General features: G+C 35.6%; 1 protein-coding gene across 1 annotated transcript; it reads right to left on the bottom strand.

Moving 5' to 3' along the window:
• Positions 1–6,582: 6,582 nt before the first annotated feature.
• LOC134745437 (uncharacterized) lies at positions 6,583–13,403 on the bottom strand. The gene is made up of 5 exons (XM_063679471.1): positions 13,294–13,403; positions 11,631–11,683; positions 10,563–10,745; positions 9,807–9,937; positions 6,583–9,238 (listed from the first exon to the last, which is right to left on the bottom strand). The coding sequence occupies exons 1-5, from the start codon at positions 13,316–13,318 to the stop codon at positions 8,857–8,859; spliced, it is 774 nt and encodes a 257-aa protein (XP_063535541.1). The 5' UTR covers positions 13,319–13,403; the 3' UTR covers positions 6,583–8,856.
• Between the last annotated feature and the right edge of the window lie 13,866 nt (positions 13,404–27,269).

The following is a 27,269-nucleotide window of genomic DNA, read 5'->3' as shown; positions in this document are numbered from 1 at the left end:
AATTTGGTCAAGATCTCAGGGAACCATGTACCTATGAAATTATCGCGAGACTGGTTAGTTCTGAGCATGGATTCATTTAACTTTAATTCAATAATTAAACCCAAATGCATGTAGAATTTTGAAATGCAGCCATGCATAATATAATATCAATGAGACTGCATTTTAGTTGATATTGAAGTTTCCTGGGAAACGTATTTCGAAAAAAAAGTTTAATGCCTAATTTGAAGTCTAAGTCCTGAACCCGTCACCCGTGAACATGATGCATGTAACTGCGTCGAAATATCGGGAGCTCACAAAAGTCACAAATAATACAAAAGGTAATCACGGTCTATATCCCGGTCAATATAAGTCTAGTGAAACTAACCGTGAATCATTCAAAACTACAATGACATACTTTCCAAGTAACAGTCAAAAATGACATGAAACTTTATAGTTTCTCTAATGTAGCAATTAAATCTACTAAAACTGCTTTTTATTCTAATAGCAATCGAATGAATGCATTTATTAGTCCACATACAAATGTTATGTTCCACGACTTTATCAGAAGGGTATTAGTAACTTTCAAGCGATTGTAGACTCTAAATAGTAAGGTCTAATTTGACTAAAAGACAATCAATACCTACCCAAAGTTGGCTTAGCGTTTGATGTATTCAATTGGTAATAAGTGATTGAATTCTATTGGCTTTTGAATTGTTTAGGTACACTGGGTTTCAAACAGTTTAGTTTAACTTTGAATTACTATTGCCTTTGTTGAAAATCGACATCTGAACGATCCCCTGACCGTCTATAATATAAGACTATGGAGAAATACCAGGAATAGTTAACTAGACAGACACTTGTAACTAGTTTCATTCAACTGATCCTTTGTATTATATGCACATTAAAATTGTAAATTAAACATATATATATATATATATATATATATATACATGGTGTCACATTCAGTACGTATCAAATGAAAACGACGGATAAATGGTTTCGAAAAAATATACAACTTTTTCAAAACGTAAGTAAAATTTGCTTATTATTCTGATCCCCTTATTACCCAAACGTACTCTGCTGAATGATCGCCTTTTGATAACTAATTAGGATTATTTTCTATGTACTTTCTCTGTTATTTAAGTTTTACTTATGGTGCAATAAAGAATGCTTATATACTATGTTGTAATGGCATATAACAATAAGACTTTTATTGGCTTGTTTCTTTCTGATTTGTTAGGAGTGGCCGATTACTATGTAGTGGCCACTAACCATAGTAGTCACACTATACAATCTTTAACAGCTTGAGTATTTCCTATAATATAAAGTCTAAGTCAATCGAAAACAGCGAAAATATCAAACCATGGAACGGCACTATATTTCTGTCAAACTGCAAGACTGCGGAAGATAAACTGAGCCATATTTCAAGATTAAGTCTAGTATTGAAGAGATTCTTCTCGTATAGTGCTGCCAAATACACTTCATTGCATTTTGAACTGAAGCATTGAATGTAGGTACTTAATAGACTAGATAGGTAGGTAGGTACTGCTTACTCGTATCACAGAATAACTTATTATCGTACAGAAAATTCACTCCTTCACAAAAGCCAGATTTAGGTACAAAATTATACCTTCACTCGCCGCCTGCAAGCAAAATTGAAACTTATAACCGCGCACGAACCGTGAATCTTCTTAACGCGCCGCAGTTTTATGACCGAGCTGTGACTGCTGTGAGTGTCGGCATGGGGTTGTCACTTGACAAGTTTTTGTACCTATACCTACTGATTTATTATTTTTAAGATAAATATGTAAATATGTATAAATATATATTTTGCTATTCAAACTCATCTAAATTAATGTACAAGTCACATGAATTATCTTCTGAGGTTGGCTGTCAGCAGGGTGACCCTCTCGGGCCAGCAATTTTTAGTTTGGCTATAAATCCAATTATTAAAAATTTAAAATCAAAATTCAATGTCTGGTATTTAGATGACGGAACCCTAGGAGGCGACGTGAATACTGTGCTCTCTGATTTGTCTTTTATTAAGAGTAGTTTCGAAAATATTGGTTTTGAACTGAATTTCAGCAAATGTGAACTCTTTATTCAAAAATCTTCTTGTTCTTTGGCAGACTTACAACCCAAATTTGATGATCTGGCTCCTGATATCAAATCAGTAGACAAGTATTCTCTTTGCCTCCTGGGATCTCCTATATTCGAAGAATCTTTTCCCGGTTATATTTCTAACTCTATAACTAAATTCAAAAGTCACACGAATCGCTTACTCGAAATTAGCCCTCATTATGCTCTTGTGATTCTTAAATTTTGTCTTTTTGTCCCTAAATTTACATATGTGCTCCGCTGCTGTCCTTTTTGGAAACATCAAAATTTATTGTCGCCTTTAGATGATTTGATCAAAATTAGTTTAGAGACGATTCTAAACATTCAGCTAAGTGAGCCTTCCTGGTCTCAAGCGTCCCTCCCTATTCGGTTTGGAGGTTTAGGAATTCGCAAAATTTCCAGTGTGGCTTCCCTAGCCTTTTTGGCGTCCACGCATAGCACGTCTGGTCTGATAGGAAATATTTTAAGGGCTTTGCCCACAAACTGTGAGATTGCGGGCTTTGAGGACGCCAAAAATGCTTTTAAAATTGCTTGCCCGGGAAAACAATTTCCAGACAACCCAAATTCACAAAGGAGTTGGGATAATGTTTACTGTGATTTAACTTACAATATTCTCCTAAACAACTGTACAGGTCCAGACCGCGCGAGGCTTTTGGCGGTCGGAGCCCGGGAAGCGCGTTACTGGCTACATGCCCATCCTTCGCCTAATACTGGTACTTTCTTGGATCCGGCCTCCCTTAGACTGGCCACTGGTTTGCGACTCGGGGTTTCGGTGTATACGCCACACATATGCTCTTGTGGCACGGACGTGGACCGACTGGGACACCATGGATTATCTTGTCAAAAAAGTGCCGGCCGTTTTTCAAGACATGCGTCGCTTAATGACATAATCCGTCGGTCTCTTGCCACCATCAATGTACCCGCTCTTCTTGAGCCGACTGGCATTATCAGAGATGATGGCAAGAGGCCCGATGGGATGTCCTTGGTTCCTTGGAGGTTGGGACGGATGTTGGTGTGGGATGCTACCTGCGTAGACACACTGGCACCGTCCCACCTCCAACGGACTAATGTAAAAGCGGGCGGAGCGGCGGAAAGCGCCGAAATTTTAAAACGTAATAAATATAAGAGCCTTGGTAGAGAGTATCATTTCGTTCCATTTGGAGTTGAAACTCTAGGTCCATGGGGTCCCAGCGCGCATAAGTTGTTTGCAGAAATCGCGAAGCGTCTGGTTGACGTAACTGGTGACCGAAGAGCTGGCGGCTTTCTCGCACAACGTATCAGCATTGCGATACAGCGGGGAAATGCCGCCAGCATCCTTGGTACAATGCCTCAAGTGCCTATTTTAGATTTAAGCTAGTTATTAATTTCGTTTACGTAGTACCACTGTATATATCTTGTATGTAAATAAATTTGTGACATAATATGTAGGAATTACAAACGTTGATTCTGTAAACATAAACTTTTTAGCCGGAGATAGTATGTCTGATTCTCACGGAAGTAGGTATGCCACTGAAGTACTTTGAAAATATGTCGGTCAATATAGTCCGGAATTTAAAAAAAAAAGTTGTTGCTTCCTTGTTCTTCCGTTTATTCAGACATCCGTAAACAGAACATTATCTTTTATACAGATTAGATCGCGATTTAGGTTTCGAAGCCATTGCGTATTTTCAATTTTGCGCGAGCGGCAGCCCACTGCCATACACCTGCCCGGGCGGTGCGCCGGCCAAATATACCTAAACTGCGCAGTGACACCCCTCTGCTCGTATTGCCAAATTTTCCATTATGAATTCTTTAGATTGATATATTATTCGTGTTATTTTCAAACATGTAATTTATGTTGATCGCAAAAATGTTATAGAAATCGTCAGAAGGTTTTTAGTTCAAAAACGTCATATTTTGACGGCTTCCGGTTTCGAGCGCCATCTTGATAGTTAGCCTCGTGATTAATTCCTTTGTGTTTTGCTCATTAATATTGTTTAAAATGTAATATCGATAGCTTATTATACAGTAAACTACTGTGGTAGTGTGCAGTGAAGCGCGTTTAACCACCATTTTGGAGTCAAGAGCCGGTAGCCCACGTGCTTCTTGTAAAGTCGCTATAGCTTTACAAGAGCTAATAAAATCACCGTACACTGTTTTGTACTAACGAAGGGCGAAGCCATAATTTTAAAAGAATTAATGAATATATTTTGACACTTCTGGCTTAATTTTGTGACGATCCCCTTTTGGCACAAAGCTAGTTTTGATTCCGAATGCCTGGACGTTCGAATGTATTTTACTCGTTAATTAATATTCCACGTAATGAGTAGATAATGAAACAATTTTATTATGGGGCTAACTCTAACATGACGTAACAATATTCACATTTTGGCCACATAGTTCGCGTATTATTTATAAATAGAACAGCCAATTCTATTTCGCGATTGCAACATTAGAATTATAAATCTTATAAAACACACTTATTTGACACTTAAAAGTCGTTTAATATGACCTACACAATAATATAAATTTACCTCGCCGAGAATGGCCATTGGCCAAGAATTAAGAAAACAACTTGAATTAGGTATGTAGTACTAAATATTTACATGTTTAGCTCAGCTGTGGAAGATTGTACCATATGTGGACACAATTGCGGCAAGCAACGGCGTATCACGAGCTGACTGAGCTGTAGTTTATTTTGTATTATGTTAGACAACTTTTTGACACGTAAGCATGTTAAAAAAAAATGATATTTCTAGTCTGTTAGCATAAAATATTGTACCTACATATATAAAGCTGCCCACTAGCTGCAAGAGGACCACTAAAGGAAACGAATCACGTATACTTAACTGATGGGGCACTAAATAGTATGACGATTTTTGTGTAAATTTGTAAGAAAAGTAAATACTTGTATCATATAACCCAAATAAGTGGTTCTAAGCAAGGCTTAATTTCAGCAGTTTATTTTTTGAGAAACATCTGCTATTCTATCTTATTTTCTTAGAAAGGAAAAACTGATATTGGTTGCTGATTTTGCGCATTACATTTAACCGTGTGTCGAAGACAAAGTATGTTTATATTTAATCTGTCTTTTCACTACTTCTTACTACTTTTTACTTACATTATACATTTAGGTACAAATGTTATGTTTAGATATAGAAAACGTTAAACCATAAAGACATTTAAAGAAAGTGATAGAAAAAAGCATGTTGTTACCGACGCGCGGTAACACGATACATTACCTTGAAGTATTTTTACTTACTTGTAATTATATTTAGAATTTTTCACTAATTATCCATTGACATATTTAGTTACCAAGACAACGTCAAAATATTTTAACATGGTTCAGTTTGGTTCGGTTCAATATGTAGGGGGTCAAAGGCGGCGCGGCGCTGGTTCATACGGCTCGAAGGACCACTTTGTTACCGACGCGCGGTAACACGATACATTACCTTGAAGTATTTTATTTACTAGTAATATATTTAGTATTTTTCTCAAAAAAAAAAACACTACTTTTCCATTATTATTTTTATTTGTATTCAGAGCCCACTGTCCCACTGCTGGGCAATGGCCTTCCCCCTCTTTTTCCACTAGTCTCTGTTTAGCGCTATATCTGGCCAGCCTCTCAAAAAGGAGTCCAATTTATCCCGCCATCGCCGACGACTTTAATTATTTGACACTTCAAAAGATTGAGTAGTAAAGAATGCATTTACATAACACCTTAAATACAGGTAGTTTTTATACTTTTTAACCATTTACCTACGGGTGTCAACCAGAGTTGCCAGTAAGGCAACACCGCTGCAGTACCGGTGTCAACTATAGTTGATCGAAGCTATGTTCATGTTCAATATTGTATTTAATCAAAACGAGACCTTGTATCTTGGTAATAGCGGTCATATTATGCATTGGGATTAATACAGCTGCAAAGAAAAAAATATCATAATGTTTCGGTAGATGGCTCTGACATAAAAATAGTTTTGCTGTCAACTGGGGTTGACACCCGTACTGCAGAAGCGCAAATAATTGAACTAAATATGGCGGTCCTAGTGTTGTTTTATATTTCATCGACTTGTTGTAGGAGTGAGACGTGTGGGTGTTTTGAATGTTATTTTTAGTTTTTGACTTTTGTTTGTCCAAATAGTTACAAAATTGGAATATAATATTTTTTTACTAAAACCATAACTTCCTGGGCTTCTATCCCGTACTTACAAAATATCGACAGTTGTATCGATATGCGCACATCACTATTTTTCGTCAGTAGCAGAGATTTGTTTCTATGCAACATTTTAAGTGATTGATTTTTTGCAATATTTCAATAATTATCATCATTCAAGTATTTAGTTGTGTTACATATATAATACACTAATACTTAAAAACTTAATTTTGAGAAATTCGCTAATAGTAACTTAAAATTCTTCAATTTCTTAGTGATTAATATTAAGCGTGAAATAAGAAATATTAGCGAATATAAATACACCAAGTGATTAGTTATTAACTAAACATAATATACTTAATGTGTGTGTGAAATTTCAAGCACGTAGCCGCAGCCGTAGTACTTCAAAAGTTACAAGTAAGTGAAATTATGTCAAACCGCTGACTCTCGCCAATACATGCCCGTATTGAGCGGTGACTGGTTGTTCAAAGTCCCCGTAGGTAAAGGGTATATTTAATTTTATACATTTAATTTTTCTTGTGTTATAATAAACATCATTCCTAGGTTCATGTTAGAGACAAGCAAATGGCGCAGTGAGGGAAAATCATAAACTATTTAAATGAGATACTTACTTTAATAATTGGCCAATAAATATATATAATATTAAGCTAAACTTATATACTTACTCCAGGTTGTGATATTATTACATAACCTATAACTACTTTACCAATAAATTGAAAGGAAATCGTATTTATTCTTCAATATGTACCTAATTTTCTGAGTCATCGGAGTATGAAATAAGAGATTTTTTTATCCTAGTAATCGCGTTAGTGTTCATGACATAGTTTTTATGTGGAGATGTTACTGGTTTATGTTACTGTGCTGAACGTTTTGGAAATTTAATAACCTTCACCAAATACTCTAAGAACAAATTACTTAAAGTATTTTTCTATGAAAATATTTTAATTTGTGTTTTTTCAAGTAGACACACTAAACGGGGGACGCTGGTTCGGTTCCAGCTCTGGACACTGGAGTCTTTGGTCATTTTTTTCTTCGTATATGACATTTATTTCGGTTAACCTTCACCAAATATTAAAAGGGCTGCTATAATTTCTACCTATGGAATCAGATTTAAATCATGAATGACATGACGGCTAAAATGACAAGAAGATGACATCTAAGACATGCATCTTAGGGGCTCCCTGGCGCCAATGACCTTCGATCTGAATCCCTTCCCCTTAGTTTTCTAATATTTTTGTATTTTATCATATTAACAGCAACGGCATTAAGCAATATAGTATCCCATATTTACTTACTTCAAAGTTCATTGTCTTCGAGATATTTGGCATCAAAGTTGAACAATTTTAGGCCAAAAAACTGGTTTTCTGGCCATAACTGTTGTGTTAAATATTTTAAACAAAAATCTCTGACCAGTTTTAAGAGACGTCAAAGACGAACCCAAATATGTAGATTTCGTATATTTGTGTAAGATCCTCCACAGCAATCGAGTATCGAAAAAAGTGTTTTTTTAGACAGTTTAAAAAAATCATAAAAATATTATTATTCAATTCTTTCTAAATCCGGCTGACCAGAATGGAGATAAAAGATTGAAAAACCGATAGCCGTTTGTCTTATAATTCTATCTGAAGTGCAAATGTAGGAATAACGGCACAAAACTTGTCAAAAATCGATGAAACCCGAGGGGAGCCCCTTAAGGTTCGCTGGCAGTACCTACTAGAAGTGAATTCATGAGATTTTTTTATTTGTTTTTTTATTAATACAAAGTCTGCTAATTAAACACTTAAAAGTAAACATTACACACCACTGTTTTACCTTGTTCGGTTGGCGTTATCCGTCAATATTATTAGGTAGAACGGTCTTCAAACGCCCGGCACCGCTCTTATTCTTAATTCTCACCTCACGCATCATTCAAAGAAAATGGTCTACTATATCACCAAGCTTAAAAAGATCTGAAGGCCAAGTTAAACCAGAATCAAGATTGACATCGAGACAAAAGGTTTTGCCAATTAGAAGGCAGAACTAATTGCATCGCCCAACTTCCAAATTGGTTCTTGTTAATTGATTCGTATTGGACAGCGACTTTGGCTACCTACCGATTATTGCATTGTCCCGGTTGTTGCTGAACAATTGTTTTCATTTGCATGTCGGTACGGTAATGGCTTTTGTAAACGTGGTTGATTGTTGGGCTTCTGTCACGGCGCTTATCAGTTGCAGTCTTGCAGTCGTCGACAAGGTAAAGGCCACACATGCTTTTACTGAGTTTTGATTAGGAGGTATAAGCGCGTTGATGCTGACTTTATATAAGTATTCAAGTTCATGTGCTGGACTCATTGACGTATTATATCTAAGGACGGGACTTACGGGCAATCATGGGCAATAAGAAAGGGGCCAGTACATTGGTGTGCCACAGCTACAACGCGATTGGTTGATGAGTTCGCATCACGCGCGCGATTTGTCGAAATTAGCGCGCGTTAGACAGCACGATTGGCTTAGGATAGGCCAAAACCACTATTCGGGGCATCTCTAGTGTGTCACCTTTAACGTTGACTGTACCAAAAGGCTACAAAGACTTAAAGTTTTAAGTTCAAGATTTTCCTATAAAACATCTAATCTAAAACTAAGGATACAACTTCCGAATGAGCAGCCTGATCACCTAGTCTATCGGCGTACGTTTTCTCATTATGGTTGAACTCGCTCATTAAGGCTTTCACTTCGACGTTGAACCCTAACTTCGCTCCGATTCTTTGCGTGAATTCTCCCGTCCATATAGCTTGACAAATTTTTGGTACTTTATTTGTTACTTCACGTGGTTTCATGTGAGAGTATTTAGACCCCAAATCTTTTAACGTTAATTTCGAAACGGGACCGTTTTTTAGTTTTCTTGCCAGATCAACTGATAGTTTGCAAAGAATTGTTCCAAGGTTCTGGCCTCTGTGTGCTCGGAGGGTAGCGAGAAACATTATCTCTAAGCTACAATCTGTCTGGTATCTGGAAAGCAAGGAAGATAAAAGGTTATTTCATTTGATTACGCATTACTTAATATAACTCTGATGCGAAGATAAAAGTCAATGCGAACATGTAAATAAATGCGAACTTCGATTTTCTATGTATAAAAAAAACGAATAAAAATATATCAGAAAACTTATTTGTGTTGCTTAACTTTAATTCTTCAAACTCGGGTAAACCCATTCGACCCTCCCAGCTAATATCTACCCTATTGCCTTCTCATAAATACCAAATTCGCATAATCTGACTGACAGATGGATTTACCCGAGTTTGAAGTTAAGCGACTCATTTGTAAGTGCATTTCAAAAGAGCAAGTATATTTTTTACAAATCATACATATAAAACAAGTAGGCATAGAATTTAGTAGTCACCTCATACATGGCTACCTTCACTGATTAAAATACGAATGAATAGGTTTCAAGCTGGCTTAGAATTTAATATATAAAAATCTCATTGTAATACGTGTTCGCAAATCTCGCTTAAAACCTATTGTAAATGGGTTCGTATCCATGTAAGAAGTGAGTATTCTAAATAATAAAAAGGAACCAACTTTTCAAATAAATTGCATCTGGCATCGACGTTGCTCATGAACTGTATAAGCGACTTAGACGAAGGCCGGTTACATCGCTCTTCTACAAATACCTCGAAAAACGTTTTATCGGCAGAGTCAAAAGACTGAACCTGAAACAAATCGTAAAAATGGTAGGTACTTTATAAAAATCATCATTAATATGTAGGTATATAGATTTTTAAGCGTACTTATGCCAACTTTTACGTACTGAAAAAATTTTTTAGTTATATGTATTTAGAGCGTGTACCCGTTTTCGTTGTTCTTGAGTAGTTTGTTATACTAAATACCGTTTCATTCACCTTTTTTTTTAAAAAAAAAAACCAGCAGTAAAAGTAATTAACCATCAAAGTCATGTAATCAGTCAGTAATTTATTTAAACACTAATTAAATACGAGTATATATTTTAAACAATGTAACATACCAGTGCCATACATAAAAAAATATATTTTGAAACTTGTTTTAATCAAAAACATGTATGTATTCGGCATTTACCCGTATATATCTAGGTCTACCCAACACGGGAGGGGAGGGTAATGTCAGAAGTGATGATGCAACACCTAACATTACCCAGCCAGTATTGGGTAGACCTAGATGTGTACGGGTAAACGCCGAATACAGATTAATGTTGTTTAAGTTTATCCAAAAGGATCGGGTAATACTAGTTACACCAGGGTAAACTTGAGTTTAATTAACCTAACACACACCTAACATTATCCGTAACATATATATATTTACCTGTAGTTTATTAAAAGCAACAGCCACAACCTCTCCACTACTAACTTCTATTGCTACTAGCGATACGCCATCTAGAGCAGCATCTGCACATAATTCTAACAACTCCTCCTGCGCCGCTGGATCTTTGTTGACTTCAGCTCCTATTGACACCGCTTCGTCTTGGCAGAATGCTTCCTGTATTACCTGAAAGATTATCATTTATGGGTGAGTTTCAAAATTTGTGCGACAGCCTAAATATATATGAGTTATGAAAATATTTTTTATATTAAAGGATGAATTAAGAAATTAGGGAAGTTAGGGCGTTCTTAGCATACAGTCAGGTACTGTAGGTTGGTTGCCTCATTTAGGCGGTATGTCAGTACAGTCGACTTCAAAAATATGTATACAATTTTCTATGTAACAAAGTGAAATTTTTTAACAATATTTCACTTCGACTTACAACAGTCAGCCTATTGAGTTCGGCGACCAACCTAAGAACCCGAAGTAACGACCTACAATCACTAAAAATCTTAATTTTGTGACAAAAAAAATAAGAAGATAATTCTAAAGATAATATTTATTGTAAGGCATAAAATTATCACAGTTATATGAACACAAAAATCTTAATAAATTAAACTGAAACCTAAATCTAACCAACACACACAAAACCTATCCACAAAACTCGCCCCGTGCCCCTCCAGCCGGGCTAGCAAATGATTCTATTTCATCACTATTTCATACAATTAGTAAAAGACGGGTAGTCTATCTCGCGGCGAGATACTGTCGCGCCAATCATGTGCTAGGCTTACATAGCGCATCATGATCGCCGCGTTGCCACGTTGAACGGCGATGAACATACCTCTGCATCAGGATCGACCCGGAGCGAGGGTCATGACCACACTCTCACATGCGTAACAAAAGTATCTTTAAAAAAATATATACTATTATATGTATATATTATTATTTGTATTGCCACTATTAATGTGTCCCATTGAAAAGGCGGTACATTGCGGCGGTCGGCGGCATTATTGCTGCAATAAAATTGAAATTTAACTTTTTCTGTTAATAATGAAATTCTGTGAAACTTACTTTTAATGCACCAGGAAATGTTTCAGCTGACAGGGACTCTACTCGGTATTTCCCTGTAATTCACAATATTACCTTAGTAACTTTGGCCACAATACACTAATTTGGTGCTATTTAAAAAAAAAAACACTTTTAGTAGGCATGGACTCGTTCGAATCGTGTCGAATTGTCGATGGCAATAAGATGGTCTAATAAGGTTGTTTAAAAAATAAAAGTGTTAACTAGAAGTTATTTTTATATTAGGTTAGTTTTACACATACATAGTTTGGTAACACAAAAGTTAGATGTTTTTAGGGTTCCGTACCCAAAGGGTAAAAACGGGACCCTATTACTAAGACTCCGCTGTCCGTCTGTCCGTCCGTCTGTCCGTCTGTCCGTCTGTCTGTCACCAGGCTGTATCTCGTGATCTGTGATAGCTAGACAGCTGAAATTTTCACAGATGATGTATTTCGGTTGCCGCTATAACAACAAATACTAAAAACAGTATAAAATGGAGATTTAAGTGGGGCTCCCATACAACAAACGTGATTTTTGACCGAAGTTAAGCAACGTCGGGCGGGGTCAGTACTTGGATGGGTTTTTATCTGTTAAGATAACATTTCTAATGTATTTCTAATAAAATCCGCCGCGTAGGTATTTACTTAAATATCAGCCTTATAATATTACGGATACATCGTTATCATTATCATCTTCTACTAATATTAGTTAGGTATTAATTAAAAAATATCGCAGAACTACACTCAGTTCAAAATGGTTTAAGTACTTTATATCAGTGACATGGGGGATTTCAGTGACACACTTTAATTTCTCGTGATTGTACAATTTGGTTTTATTAAATAGCAGATATTGCTATTTGAAATATGGGTACTATATAGTATATAAATATGTATATAGTTAGTTAATATAAGTTTGTGTAACATTAGTTGTAGGATTAAAATGTGTTACTAACAAAATTGATCCTTTGTTGGTCTTAAATAAATTTAATTTAAAAAAGTATAGTGTAAATATGGTGGAAATATAATGGGAAATGTAGTGCTTCGTAACTAACGTATCGCCTTAAGTGAAAATAACTAGTAGGTATACTTTGGTACTTATATTTTACATTAAATTCTAATGCTTCTTTCGCATGCCTGGTGGCAAAAGCTAAGCTAGAGTCAGACCAAGCTAAGTTGGCAGCGATTTTGATAGCACAGACTATGTAAGTGATATGATAGCACAAACGTCATAATTTCATAGAAGTTTGACGTTTAAAATAACACTTGAAAAGTCTGTGCTATCAAAATCGCTGGCAACCTGAATCTAACGGGACGAACTTATGCGGTAGAATTAAGTGGTTACTCGTAGTATTCGTTAGCCGTAATTTGGGAAAAAGTTAACATGGCATAAGTATCAGATCTAAATCATATTCAAGAATATTAACGGGTCTTTCATGCACATTACTATACGAAAATACTATTAATACCATAATCATGTTTGATGTATATATTTGTTTGCCAATCCGACTAATATGTCGGGTGCTATTAGAATCCATTAAAATTACCACAAACAACAATAAAAATCATAATAAATCTGCTAAGAGTAGGTATAACACCTGTTTTTTTTTTGTAAATGTAAGTAATAATCAGTAATATAAGTAACAAATGTGCGAATATAATGAATATCTTACCTGATTCCGTAATATACCATTCCATGTTGTTTAAAAAAAAAATTTACAACACTGTGTTCAAAATCACACCGTGCGTGCGTCCGCGCAACATGAACGCCGTTCTCAACTGTCACTGTCAGTTCAACGACCGATTCTTGTTGTCATGTTATCGCTAACGCTAAATGAGGCGCTATCGTTGTGTGCGCATGGACTCTCATTTGTGTGAATGAACTAGTATTTGTAAATAGATTACTGCAATGTTCTGCCACCAGAGTGCAGCACTAGCGCATTTAGTAAACCATACAGTATTAACTTGTGCCTTTAACGGTTTTTTGACGAGTTTTCAGAGTTAATAAAATATGACATTGATGCATCAAGGCGGTTTGTTTACAGAGGACCTACCGGGAAACGCAAATCCGAAATTTCGCTATTTTCCTCTTTATCGCTCGAATATGAAAGTGACAGAGATGTTAGATAACGAAATTTCGATTTTCTTCTTTCGCGATAGACCCTCAGATTGTGGTAGTGGCGCCCTCTGCGCAGAGTTTCGCGTAATATACCCTATTGGAAGTCAGGTGACGATAACGTTGCCATGGAATTTTATGTTCGGTTTTTTAAACCAAAAGCTACCTATTCATGATGAAATGTAATGTTTTCATGATAAATCCTTGTTATACATAAAAATACTTACACCCGTGGTTTGATTTCAGATGCAAGAAATTTATTGATTTTAAAATTACAATGTTTTTTCATTCTTCAAAAATAAATAAGTCTCTAAATATAGTTTACATGTATTTAATAAAATCGTTCTGCTACGATCTAAAATGTAGGTGCGTATGCCACTTTCAGAAAACCCATAAGTATAAACTAGAATTTATTTTATTTATCAAAACTTTAGGTAAATGAATAATCCTTAGATTTCAAGATTGATTTCTTCACAATGATCGCTATAAAGAGCTTATTTCGAAACACAAAGGCGACATTTAAGGAAAACTGAGAGGAATAAAATGTTTTTTTAAGAAATAATGCACTGAACGATTTTAGGTAATTTATTTTTCCTGAAACCATTTGGCCTTGCGTCGAGTCAATATTAATTATATTAGAAACTTATGATGTAGGTAAGTACCTAAGTTGAAATTAAATAACTAAAATTATATTTATTTCTAGACTTCCTCGTCTAGACATTTGGGTATTTGTCTTATTTTGTAGTTCGATAACTATTCTGTCCACGGGAATAAAAATCATTTATAAAATCAAAGACCCGGACTCTCTGGACCCGGGTATGTCCTTAAACTACGTCCAAAAGAGAGGTATGGGCACTGTGAATGACATCTTGCTTTGTGTGGTAGGGCACAGGACAGCGGATGTCATTCCAGATCTAGAGCAGAGCCCAACTGGGGAGGTACCTCCACCTTACAGAAAACCGCGGCTAAATAACACTAGACCCTACTAATAGTGTTGTGTTCCTGCCGGTGAGTAAGGTTGCCAGAGCTCGAGGGAGAGGAGTGTTAGGGTCAGCAACGCGCATGTAACTCCTCTGGCGTTGCAGGCTACGGAGACTGCTTAGCATCAGGCGGGCCGTATGCCTGTTTGCCACCGACGTAGTATAAGAAAAACTTAGCTTACCCGCTTTAGGTCACCCTCCCCGAAGTAAGTTTGTCTTATTATACTTGCGACTCTTGCAAGGTAACGACAACATCAGTTTTGTCCAGTAAGAGCGGGAAACTTTCAATCCGGAGGTCCCGGGATAAGTTGTCAAGCGGACCCCAGGCTCCCATGAGCCGCGGCGAGGAAGATGTGATGAGTTCCCTACGATCATTGCCAAAATAATCAGCCACTGTACACACTTTTTGCATAAGGAATTTATATTAATCTTTTTTTTTTGATTTCCTGCATTTGTTTTTTTAGAAAAAATCCTCCCATCCTAATTAACCACTCGTAGGGACTAGCGCGCCACGTTCTGCTATATTCGCAGGTGACTTTGTTTCCACTATTACCAGGTTCCTTTTATATCTTAAACTATAGCAAAAACGGTTGCCATTCGGTCGACACTAGTTTTCATACTACATTGAAAGATTGTTTAGATGGCTTTGTTTTATGCAACTAGAAGATAAGGATGATATAATACTTACTACGCCAGTCTATCACCGACCGAAATGTTAGGTCAAGTTCAATTATTTGAGCTTAAGTAATTCAACAAATACTCTTATAGATACCGGTTTGCTAAGGGTGATTCGCCCAGTATGCGTTGTGAATAAGCCTGGCACCGTTTAATAAGCAGGCTTCTTCCCATTCCAACCACGCCGAGGGTAAAATGAACCGGCACAATACAAATTGTTGCGCCACTAGGTACGTGATTGTACGATGGTAGGACAGATAGGTTCGGTGTGAAGCCCCCCTTTTTTGGTCATTAGTTTACTGAGATACTGTGCACAGTAGGTATACGATTGCCAGATCTAAATACCTTTAGATAGGTACCCGGCCCTGGCTTTGTGATTCACTGTATTTTTTTACGAAATGTTCAGAGACTGGCAGAGGCACATTATTATTAGGCTTCAGCCCAGTCGCAAAGTTTAAAATATGATCAAAATAGATGGTATTCTAAGTACCTCTATTAAAAATGTTTCGAAATCGATGGTTGTTTAGATTTTTTTTATTTAAATATAATATAATACTTATATTACCTACTTAAATTTTCTACGTCGGCAGCAAACTAAATATAACGTATTCTATAAGGTAATAGAAGCAGGAACAGTAGCCTCCAGCTGATGGATTGATACCTATTATTAACATTATTATATGGGCAGATATTTTACAAGTACCTAGCTTAAATAACAATTTTGTTCTTGGCGTAAATCTTATAAAGCAATGATGTTTGTTTTATCTAAACGGCGGTTTATATGGCATAATAAATCCCAGTTACTCCTACTATGGCCATAATCGCCGTATAATTGTACCTTTAGTGGCCTGAAAGAAATTGTTTTGGCAGCTAATTCGAAGTAATCACCACAAGCACCTCTTTAATAGGTTAACGGCTACTTTCACAAAACATAAAGATAAAGCAATTTGATAAGGAAATGACAAAATACATTAAAGGAAAAATGGTCGCAGGGGTTTTGTATAGACAAAATTCTTGACTTCCCTATGGAAGTAATAAGAAAAAAATCTTTAAATAGCGGACACTTTTGGCTATAAAAGTAAATCTAAGTGCAAATATTAAATAATTTGAGCTATAAATCTAGGAAACACTCTTTTTCCTCTTATAGATAATCCGCTTCAAAAAATAGGTATCAATATAAATACTCGTATTGCAACAATTCTGTAAACTGTTAATTGCAACTTTATTGTGTAGTTCTTCCAATGTAAAACAATTAAAACAAGCGTTTTTAATTTATCAAGTCTATGGACATACATACGTAAATAGAATATAAGCTGCATATCCATCGGTTAAACTGACATGTCCCGTTTCTCGCTCTAAGCCAATTAGCTGCCAATCATACCCTGATATGACGACTCAGGTATAAAACGGCTGATTCAGGTCGAAGCAATCAGTGCGATCCCGGCTGAATTCAATTTCTGAAATACTAAGAGCTGGGGACTATAAAGTGCGCACGTTTTAACTCGAGCCATTCTTAACCCGATCCTTGGAGCAAATTTAAAAGGGTACTTTTATGTTTATTTGGCTTCTAGAATTTATAGAGGCCTTTTGACGCGTGCTCCGCTTAAAATTTACTTGAAGTCACAATGACTATTAATATAAGTAAATACTGCTGTTAGAAATAAACATTACCCAATTAAATGCCATAAGATCCGGTTTGTTCTCTTTTTTCACTCTCTTTCTTCACTTTATTCATGGATGTTACTGTATTATTATTTTTTGTATTGTTGATTATTTGGAGTTTTCATAGAGAAAACTAAAACTGTTAGGTAAGTACAAAATGTATTTTTTTCCAATTTTAAATCTTGAATTTGTAAAAAATGGTAAATGCCAAGTAGCTTAATATACTAAACCTTTTTGGGTTAACGTGTGTAATATAGAACCAATATTTCTATATTAAGAACCAATGGCGTTAAGCCATCCAGCCATCCCATCGCCATCCCGCCGCGCCATAAGCCATCCGACACCACTACTCTCTCTACACGCTGGCCCATCTTAGTGGGCCAGTATGATGGCCCATCGTGTAGAGGAGCCACAACTATAAATAAAACTAACTTAGGAATATAAATGGAAAATAAACTTGAGTAACATACCTACGGGTAACTAAACTTCCTTAAAAACACTTTTATGAATAGGTACGTATATTATACTTTTATACTTAGGTATAGGTATGATTAAAACATAACATAACAATAAAAGACAAACACATAGGTACCTACATATGTAGGTTCCTATATTAAACTAAATACGATATATCTAATACGTATACGTATAGCTGTGCCTATTCTTTTAGATATTCTAGTTAACAGTAATACTTTAAAGGTTCTTGGTGTTTTATCAGGTTTTCTATCACTATAAAATACGCAAAAATAGCGTCATATGTATCTGTAACGCCATTTGCGGTGCTCGTCACGAATGAACGTAATGAAATACATCAGGCAAGAAATCGAGATTCTAAGCACGGCGCGCGGCGCCCCTCTTGTGAACATAGCCGTCATCTCACTCTGTTGCGAGACAATACATCGTACGTGTGGTAATGGAATGGTAAAGAAACGTGGGTGCGATAGTTCATGTACTCGTCATGTATTATGGGTTACAGATATTACCAGAGCCCAGAATTCTCGTAGCATTTTTGAGCTGTCATAGGGACTTCTCGTTTATCGCCTTCCGATTATACATATGTATATCGATAAATACAGAACACAATATGTAAAATATGATTACGAGTAGAAGTAAAAAGCATGCAGTCTTATAATTTATAAGAAACAATAAAATATTGTTATTTTAATTTTATTTATAATTTCCTACAAGTGGTATCCAAAGGTTATCCCGAAGAGATCGCTCATTCGTGATATGACTGCGTGTTGTTTACTTCTACTCGTAATCATGTTGCACGCGACTTCGTATGCGTGGATTTGTATGTTAGTGGTGACGTCGAAAATTTAAAGGGCCATATGTACTGTAAAACGCTGTACGATACACGTGCGAATTACCTTTTCGCAACTCGTGTCTATTTAAAGCACTCCCTTCGGTCGTTTTTAAAATTCGCCACTCGTTGCGAATTTCCTATTTTTTTTATAAACATTTATTTATTCGTTTCATTCACAATAAAACTGTCTTTACACGTACAATTTCAATAAATAAGCACCTCACTTTTTTCTACTAGGTATTTAAAATATATTAAGTCAGTTTAAATGCGATTTTAGGAATACCTAATGATGTTATAATACCTAACCTGAGACGATTTAATAGGCTAGGCATCCATTAGCTACATACATTAGCTAAGGCAAAACTCCATTAACTCTGAGATTAATAGCATGTTTCACAAAGCTAAGAGAATGTCTTTAGAAATTAATAGGTATATGAATTCTAAGCGGTCTTGGGTGACAGGTAAGTTATCTGCAAATGACTTGTTAATACATCCTACTATAAACGTACTCGTATTCGTATTACCTTTAACGTCAAAGTAAGTATTAAGTAGTAAAATGTAAACTATTATAATATTATTATCTTAGTCATAGATGGTGGTGTGCCCAAGGTGTCCAGCGTATAGTTAACGCTATCTCTACTGAGCTCGTTCACTTACCTGTACTAACAATGGCATTCTGTTAAACAAAGCCATTATTTCGTTTGTGTGAGCGCGTGGCCTTTGTGATTGGGCGCGTGGCCATTGTGTGTGAGCCTCAGGCACAAAGGCCAGCACGCGCTCACACAAAAGAAATAATGGCTTTTGTTTAACATAATGCCATTGTTAGTATAAGTGAACGAGCTCAGTAGAGATAGCGTTAACTATAGCACAGGAGCACATGAACAAAGTATCCCCATACTATTACCTATATACCTATAAGTAAAATAAATAAGCAGTCAAAAGGATACTAGAACTACTCGACGCAAAAACTTCCACGTTGATCGGACTATCATGTCAATTCCAGGACACGCTTAGCGGCCGCCTGCTGAGCCTGCTGCTCTGCGGTTGGCTCATCATCAGCGCAAGAATGACTTTGCATTTGGGGCGTTGTCTCTGTTTAGCTAATCTTGGACTTTAAATGACTTCTTTTCTAACTTAATAAGGCTACGCCTGTTAACGAGCCACATTGACTCCTTTTGTACCGGGCTGGTAATAAAGAACCAAAAACCTACCTGTTTTAGTTATAATCTCCTCAGCTTCCTCCTACTTATCACACCCTGATCAGTTCCGTACTCATCCAAGTAACGCTGCGTCTTACGTAAGCGAACAACTCGCGAACGCGAAGCGCGCGTCGCGTTCGCAACGAGATCGCCCACGTAGGATACTTCTATAGTTAAGTATCAAAGGATTGATTCACCCCAATCACCCCGCGCCGCATAGCTTCGCTTCGCGTTCGCGTGTCGTTCGGCTACGTAGTACCACAGTAGTACCAAAGATAGATATAACTCCGTAATAGATGGATACAGTCTAAGGAAAAAACGTGCCTCGAAAATCAAGAAAATTTGATTCTCGATCACGGGGCGCTACTAGCTTTGGCCTACTGTCGTATAGATGGCGTTGACGGTTTCGTTTGTTATTTAACAATTTTAACGCATATCAGTGAAAGAACATGGGTCAAAATCATAAAAATAATTAATGCAAATAAAAAAAATCATTTATCCATATTTAAATCAATTTTATCTTATTTTTATAAATCTTCATTTTTAGTTTTAAAGTGTGTCGATAGATGGCAGTGAATTTACTGTGGTTACAAAATTTACTGTGACAGTACCGCCCTATAATATTATATCCTCTTTGGTAGTACGCTGCATATTGCGTAACTGCTCCTGGAAGAGACCGTAATGTGACAAATAGTATATTTTTGTTTGTTTATTTTATGACTGCAAACAAGATAACATTCCCCGTCTTTATATTTACGCAGCACACTAATTACGTATAACTGCAGTTTTTCATTAAAAGTAAAATGTAGTTCTGCAGGAAGACATCTCTAAGACATATACCTACACCAAAGTCTTTAATTAGTCCGGCCAAGAATCTATGTTTTAATCCTCCTTCAATGATATCGGGAACACTTTTATTTCCCCCTTATTAAAACTTTTCCCATATTACTATTACGAGTGTAGGATACGCGCGCTTTTATAGCTTTTGTTCTTGGAATCTTTTTCTTGAGACCCCGAATGACTTTGCATTTAAGATTTATTGTCGAGATCTTTTTCATTGGTTTGGAATAAGTTTTACTACATTTTAAAGATCGGTGGAAGTTGAAGGTTTTTATTGCTGACTTTTACCTACAAACTTTGAGCAGCAGTTTTTCGCAATTTTTGTCAAAAATATACAGGGTGTTTTATCAACCCTTAGCGAGCTTTGCGACGTGAATATATGTGCGTTTCTATGGAAGAAGGGTACGGACGTTTACGGAGATATAAACGTTTTTGCAAAGAGGATATAATATTATAGAGCGGTACTGTCATAGTAAATTTTGTAACCACAGTAAATTCACTGCCAACTATCGACACACTTTAAAACTAAAAATGAAGATTTATAAAAATATGATAGAATGTATTTAAATATGGATAAATGATTTTTTTTATTTGCATTAACTAATTATTTTTATTATTTTGACCCATGTTCTTTCACTGATATGCATTAAAATTGTTAAATAACAAACGAAACCGGCAACGCCCTCTATACGAGAGTAGGCCAAAGGTAGTATCGACATCTGATCGAGAATCAAATTTTCGTAATTTTCGAGGCACGTTTTTTCCTTAGACTGTATCCCTCTATTACGGAGTTATATCTATCTTTGGCTTTTGTAAAATACTTCAAAATTATATTTTTTTTTCTTTTCTGCGTAATAATAAAATATAGGAAATAAACCTAAGACCCAAAATAAACAAAGGAAAATATAGGTATAGACGTGTCTTTCTAGCTTAGTTTCACTTGTATACGTTAAGTATGTCTACGTTAAAATTGGTTTCAAAGTTTAGTTAAAAAGGGTCCTTATGCTAAAGTGCGCACAAAAATCATAAATCTAATTATTAACATGTATTGGGACGTTTTTCTATGTAAGGTATTTTGGGACAAGTGCGGACTATTTTCGACAAGTTGGTGAGCTGTCACGATTTATTTTATTTTAGGGATGGTATAGAAAGGATCGCAATCTCTTATGGCAGAATTGTTGCAAAAGTGACCGCTTTCAGCTTTAAATAATAGTTCCTAATCTCTCCGGTGGCGCTAGTTAGGCTCTGGGACATGAGTATAACATGAACCATTTTAATAACAAAACTTCCGTGAGACATAGACATATTAAATATATTAATAACGGGTCACTCACGTGTTTTAAGTCGAAAACGCTCGACATGTTTCACTCCGTACCGAGTGAAACATGTCGAGCGTTTTCGACTTAAAACACGTGAGTGACCCGTTATTAATATATTTAACATGAACCATATATAACCCGACCAAATTACGTAGGTTGTTTTTGGTAGTATTTCGGTGTATGGTGACACTTTTCATACATAGAGATGAGATTTGGCTCCTTTATATAGTCTCCATGATTTACATAACTTTTTGACGGCATCACTTTTACGTAAACACAAATTTTGGCAATCCATGCCTTAAGGTTCCTTATAGTCGTTATGGAGTTAAGCATGTATCCTAAATATACGTTATATAGGCTACCTAATACAAAACAAATCATGACCCTAAGTACCATACTTAAAAAAAAACCTACACCGCGTTTTTGAGAAAAAGTTAAAAGATGTTTGAAACCCATTTTGACTATGTTTCCGTTGAAAGTTACATAGGTGATGATTGATTATGTATCTTAAGGTGTTTTTCTTTGAACTGCACCATTATTTATTTCAATGTCACTTAGATTGTGAAAAATTAGGCTTCGATTAAAACAAGGCGCCGAGACTATGAAATTAAAAAAAAATCTTTGTTTGGATTATTCTTCTTGAATATTTTGCAATTTTTAAACGCGATTAGATCAAAATTATTCGAAAAATTGTTCAAAGGAAAGGCAAGTAGGTACCTTTACCTAAATTTTCGTATATTGTGATGTAAAAAATATACGTTGAAATTAAGTAAGTGATTTCACTTTACGCCGCCACCTTCACAGCTCTTGAAAAAGTAATGAAAAAGTATATCGTAATCAGCGGCAATAAAAAACATGTTATAATATACATTCCAATGTTTGTGGTTTTGATGACACGCGATTTACTAATTTTAAATTTATTTAACGCCCAAAAACTCGTTTTCAACATTTGTCGTGTCAAAAACAATTTTTATTTAGTTGATGTTGAAGAATGAATACGATTTACCAATTCAATGCTTTTAACAAATTCCCACCGTCACCCTCCATTATTCATATTCGTAACGATGATGACATATTATATATTTGGGTGTCATTAAGTCGTTCACCTGCCCCCTTATCGAACTCGTCGACCAATGCGAAATCGATTGTAGGATCTCTCGAGGAATGTGGGCGAAGAAGAAAGACGTGAACTTGAACTCTGAATCCTTGTACGATATTGAATAGCACGGGTTATCTGGAATTCGATGTAGCGAAAACATTTTCATTCGTAATTTTTCGTGGACTTCCGTCCTTTACTCGTGATAAATTGAGGCTAATAATAATAGTGCATTGTAAGGATTTTCCTTAAATATATTTCACATTAGGGATAGGAGATAATTTTGGAAAGACACAGGTAATAACAAACAATAGACAATGTAGTAACGTATTATTTCGGAACATCCCAAATATATAGAAGCTAATTATTTAGTTATTTGTCCAACAAGAATGGAAAGTTGGTTTTTCTTGCGAGTGTTGATTTTGAGTCCCGAGAAAGCGAAAAATTCTAAGTTAGAATCTTGAGCGTAGCGAGGGACTCAAAAACACGAGATGTAAAATAACTTTGCTCTCGTGTGACACATATAATTTTTCACCTCAGTAGTGAGAACATATTAAAGGTTAAAATGTATTTCGCATTACACAGAATAATACAGAGAAAAAAAAGAGAAGTATGAGGTGGCAGTTCATGGCCTTCACTAAATTAAAAAGCTACTTTGTTTCACTCGCTGGAGCGACGAAAGTAGGCTTGTTCGAGCTGCTGAGGTGAAAAAATTATAATACTAAGACCAAACTATAAAATTTTGCAAGGACACGCAATAAATTAACAGTAAACGAAGTAGAGAATCTTAAAATGCACATACCTCCAGTATTGTTAATGCGGATTTAAATTCTACTAGTAGATTGTTAACTAAGGGATGAAAGGCACCCATTTCTGTCGAGGTAGTTTGGCGCTCAAACGCAGTGAGAGCGCCAATAGTCCGAGACTAAAATGGTGCCTTTCATCTGAGTTAAACACTCTACTTTTCATTTCATTTCGAGGAAAGTTAAATACATGTGCATTAAAAAAACACGACTAAGAATAAACTTTAGTAGTATTTCTTGAGGGTACTTTCAATTAAAAATTTAGTTAAAAATATCGATATTTATGGAATGGGGAGTTAATTATCAGAATGGAAATTGTACAACAAATCCATTTGAACCCAAAAAAGTTATGTTATAAAAAAAAAGAAAAAAAAACGTACTTAGAAAGTACAGTTTTAAGTTTCTGCACACTTTTTAGAACAACAACACTTTTTAGAACAGACTAGATCTAAAATACCATGATACAAGTTTCATCAAGGTTAAAAAAGTTTACAAATCAACACTATATATGTGAGCGATTGACGAACTGGTTTGCATATGGACTGGGCGTAACTCTACCTTAGTTACGATACTTTTTTCTTGCCAATTTAACAGAGAACTTTCCAGCTGCGAAAATCCACGTGAAAAAACTGCCAGTGCGCTGATAGGTTTGTTCCGCCTGAAAAAATCCAAGCCCAGTCTCTTTGCAGCCACATACATTTTGTTTTCCATGAAACAAAGGAAAAACAGCACAAGAGGTGCGTGCTAGGTTTTAGACACGCCGCATTAATTCCTAGACCGCCAGTCTGAGTGCCTACAGTCTCGAGTACCACTGCAGAATCACAACGGCGCATATTTTATCTCAAGTTCGTCATATTCTCATCCTTAATAACTTAGGTGTAAGACAGTAAATTATAATACCAACGTCAGAGGTGAAACTTTGTCAGTCCCATTTGTTACTTTTTAGGCTAGAAAATTGCGAGTGCCTTCGAGTGACTTGAAAAAAGAAATGTAGGTACGCAGTGGTAATGAAGAGGAGAAATTGCTTTTTCCCCTATTTCCAGGCTTAGGGGTGTTTTTTTAGTTAGCACTTTGCGATGCTAATTATAGTTTTAAATAGTCCTTTTAGCTTTTCAGGAAAATTGATGGTTCGTTGTATTTAATATCAATAGGGCGAGATTAATTTGTTTGTTCCATAAAAGTCCTCCTCGTAGTAAAGATTATTTAGATATGAAATGTGTAAGTGACTGCTTTATTTCATAGAGTTTATTACTTTACTTTTTTTTTATACCACGACGGTGGCAAACAAGCATACTGATGGTAAGCAGTCACCGTAGCCTATGGACGCCTGCAACACCAGAGATATTACATGCGCGTTGCCGACCCTTTAAAACCCTGTACACTCCTTTTTTGAAGAACCCCATACTGTAGCTGTACTTTAAACTAAATTCTTGAATCACGAGTATCATTGTTTTAGAATTATACCTTCCGACTTAACTGGCTTGATACTTGGAAAGAATTAGATTTTTTAATACATACAATTTAAAGGTAATAATGACCATGAAGCTCTATGAATCTATGTACATCAATATATTTATGAAATAAGCAGGCCTACTAATTATATTACTGGATCGATTCATTTTCATGACAGACAATGTTGATAAGGAATCGCAGTGAAAATAATAATGTTTTAATGCGTTTGATAATATATGAATAAAGCACGAGTGATAACTGTGGTCTACAATCAACGAATTGATGCACTATTTAGCGTAAAATAATAATTTATCTTTATTCGATAATAATGATGTACCGTGTGTTACGTTATATTTCCAAATGCTACTTAATGTATGCAATTCTTGATGGATAGTTTAATGGTTTGATTTATAAGCTTGATAATTGGTGTTTAGGCTGTAATATTTGCATGCCGTTATTCGGCTGAAAAATGTCGTGACCTATAAAAAAACTATGATCGTCTGCTAGCTACCATAATTCACGCAAATAAACAAAATTCTATTCTATTCTAGTGTCAATTTATCTTATTGCGACATTAATATGTAGGTAATTAGATGTGTTCATGTAATTGCAGTAAATTCAAGGGCTAAAACTGGCCAAGTGAGAGTTGGACTAGGTGACCTAAGTGTTCTGACCTAAAGCTGAAATATGTATTTGCTTTAAGAATCAATGTTTAAGAAGGATTGAATTAAATATATTTTTGTAGCTAATAATGTTATTTACTTTTCACCTCAGCAGCTCGTACTCTCACTCAGTGCTCGAAGTGCGACTTTCCTCCAGGGAGTGAAAGAAAGTAGCTTTTTAATTTAGTGAATGCCATGAACTGCCACTTCATACTTCTCTTTTTTTTTGTTTTTCTGTATGATTCTGTGTAATTCTAAACACATTTTAACCTTTAAAATGTTCTCACTACTGAGGTGAAAAATTATATGTGTCACACGAGAGCAAAGTTATTTTACATCTCGTGTTTTTCAGTCGCTCGCTACGCTCAAGATTCTAACTTGGAATCACTCGCTTCGCTCGCGTGATTCAATTATAGACTCTTTCGCTTTCTCGGGACTCAAAATCAACACTCGCAAGAAAAACCAACTTTTCTCTCTTGTTGCACAAATAACTATATTTTTATCGATAAATTTGATAACTTATTAAGAATATGAACTATATTTTAATAGGACCACTTTTGATGGGCGAGTCTCATCGCCTTAAATAAATTGCATGCACTTTACTCACGTATTTTCCCATGTTGTGAAAATAGTTAATCCAAAGAGAAAAACATTTAACAAATGCATACATTTATCTTTACTCAATGATAAGGAAAGGAAACCTATCTTTCTTAAACTACCTTTTTTACCCATACCATATTTTGAGTTTTAATTAACAATTAACAAATTAGAATCAGGGATCGAAGTGGCTAGACACATACGTCATATCTCGCTCAGGAATTAATGGGCCATGCCTCTCCCATCGCCCATGGCCACGCATGCGAATGGCTGAAACTGCGCTAATCGTCCGACCATTAAAATCCTATGAAATGTGAAATGGACAGAAGATCGGACACAGCACTTTTAGAACGAGTTCTGTCGCTCACTAAATGGCCGATATGCTTTTCATCAAATGATTTTTACGTTCTCAGCTATTTGGAGGACATAGGTATATTATTGTATCATCGGACCACGTAGAATATTTTAAATCTAAAGGACAACATTTTAAGGATATAAACCAGATAAGGTAGGTATTTTTTAAATCTATAGCACGAAGAAAAATATATTATTTTTGGCATTTAATAAAGTTTCAGTCTGTATAAAAAAAATAAGAGAAATCATGATTAGGCATTCAGAGTTTTAAGTAATTATATTTTCATGATATTATGTGAAGCCAAATAAAACGTATTTTAAAAATTATACCACAGTCAAATTTTAACAATTAAAATAATAATTATACGAGTATGTACCTATTTTCAATGTTTTTGCATTTGTTAATTAATAATAACACTGATATTGCTTACAATCATTTTTACTTTGCGAACATTAAAGTAAACATTAACGAATGCATTTATAAACAAAGCACATATATTTTTACCCCATCAGCCAAACAGGATAAAAAGCTACAATCCCGCCACAAAACAGTACATACATTATAATTTTGCGGTAAAAGCAGAAAGA

This window comes from Cydia strobilella, chromosome 11, assembly GCF_947568885.1.
Source record: "Cydia strobilella chromosome 11, ilCydStro3.1, whole genome shotgun sequence".
In the NCBI taxonomy this organism is placed as follows: Eukaryota; Metazoa; Arthropoda; class Insecta; order Lepidoptera; family Tortricidae; genus Cydia; species Cydia strobilella.
Note: the sequence above shows the minus strand (reverse complement) of the source record. Positions and strands in the feature narration are given on the sequence as shown.

Bases quoted from the DNA above. Each gene is read 5' to 3' on its own strand.
- LOC134745437 (XM_063679471.1), bottom strand. From the start codon at position 13,318: ATGGAATGGTATATTACGGAATCAG. The intron at 10,746-11,630 runs GTAAGTTTCACA...ATAATCTTTCAG, and splicing joins CATTTCCTGGTGCATTAAAA to GTAATACAGGAAGCATTCTG. The intron at 9,938-10,562 runs GTAAATATATAT...GATTTGTTTCAG, and splicing joins TTGCTTTTAATAAACTACAG to GTTCAGTCTTTTGACTCTGC.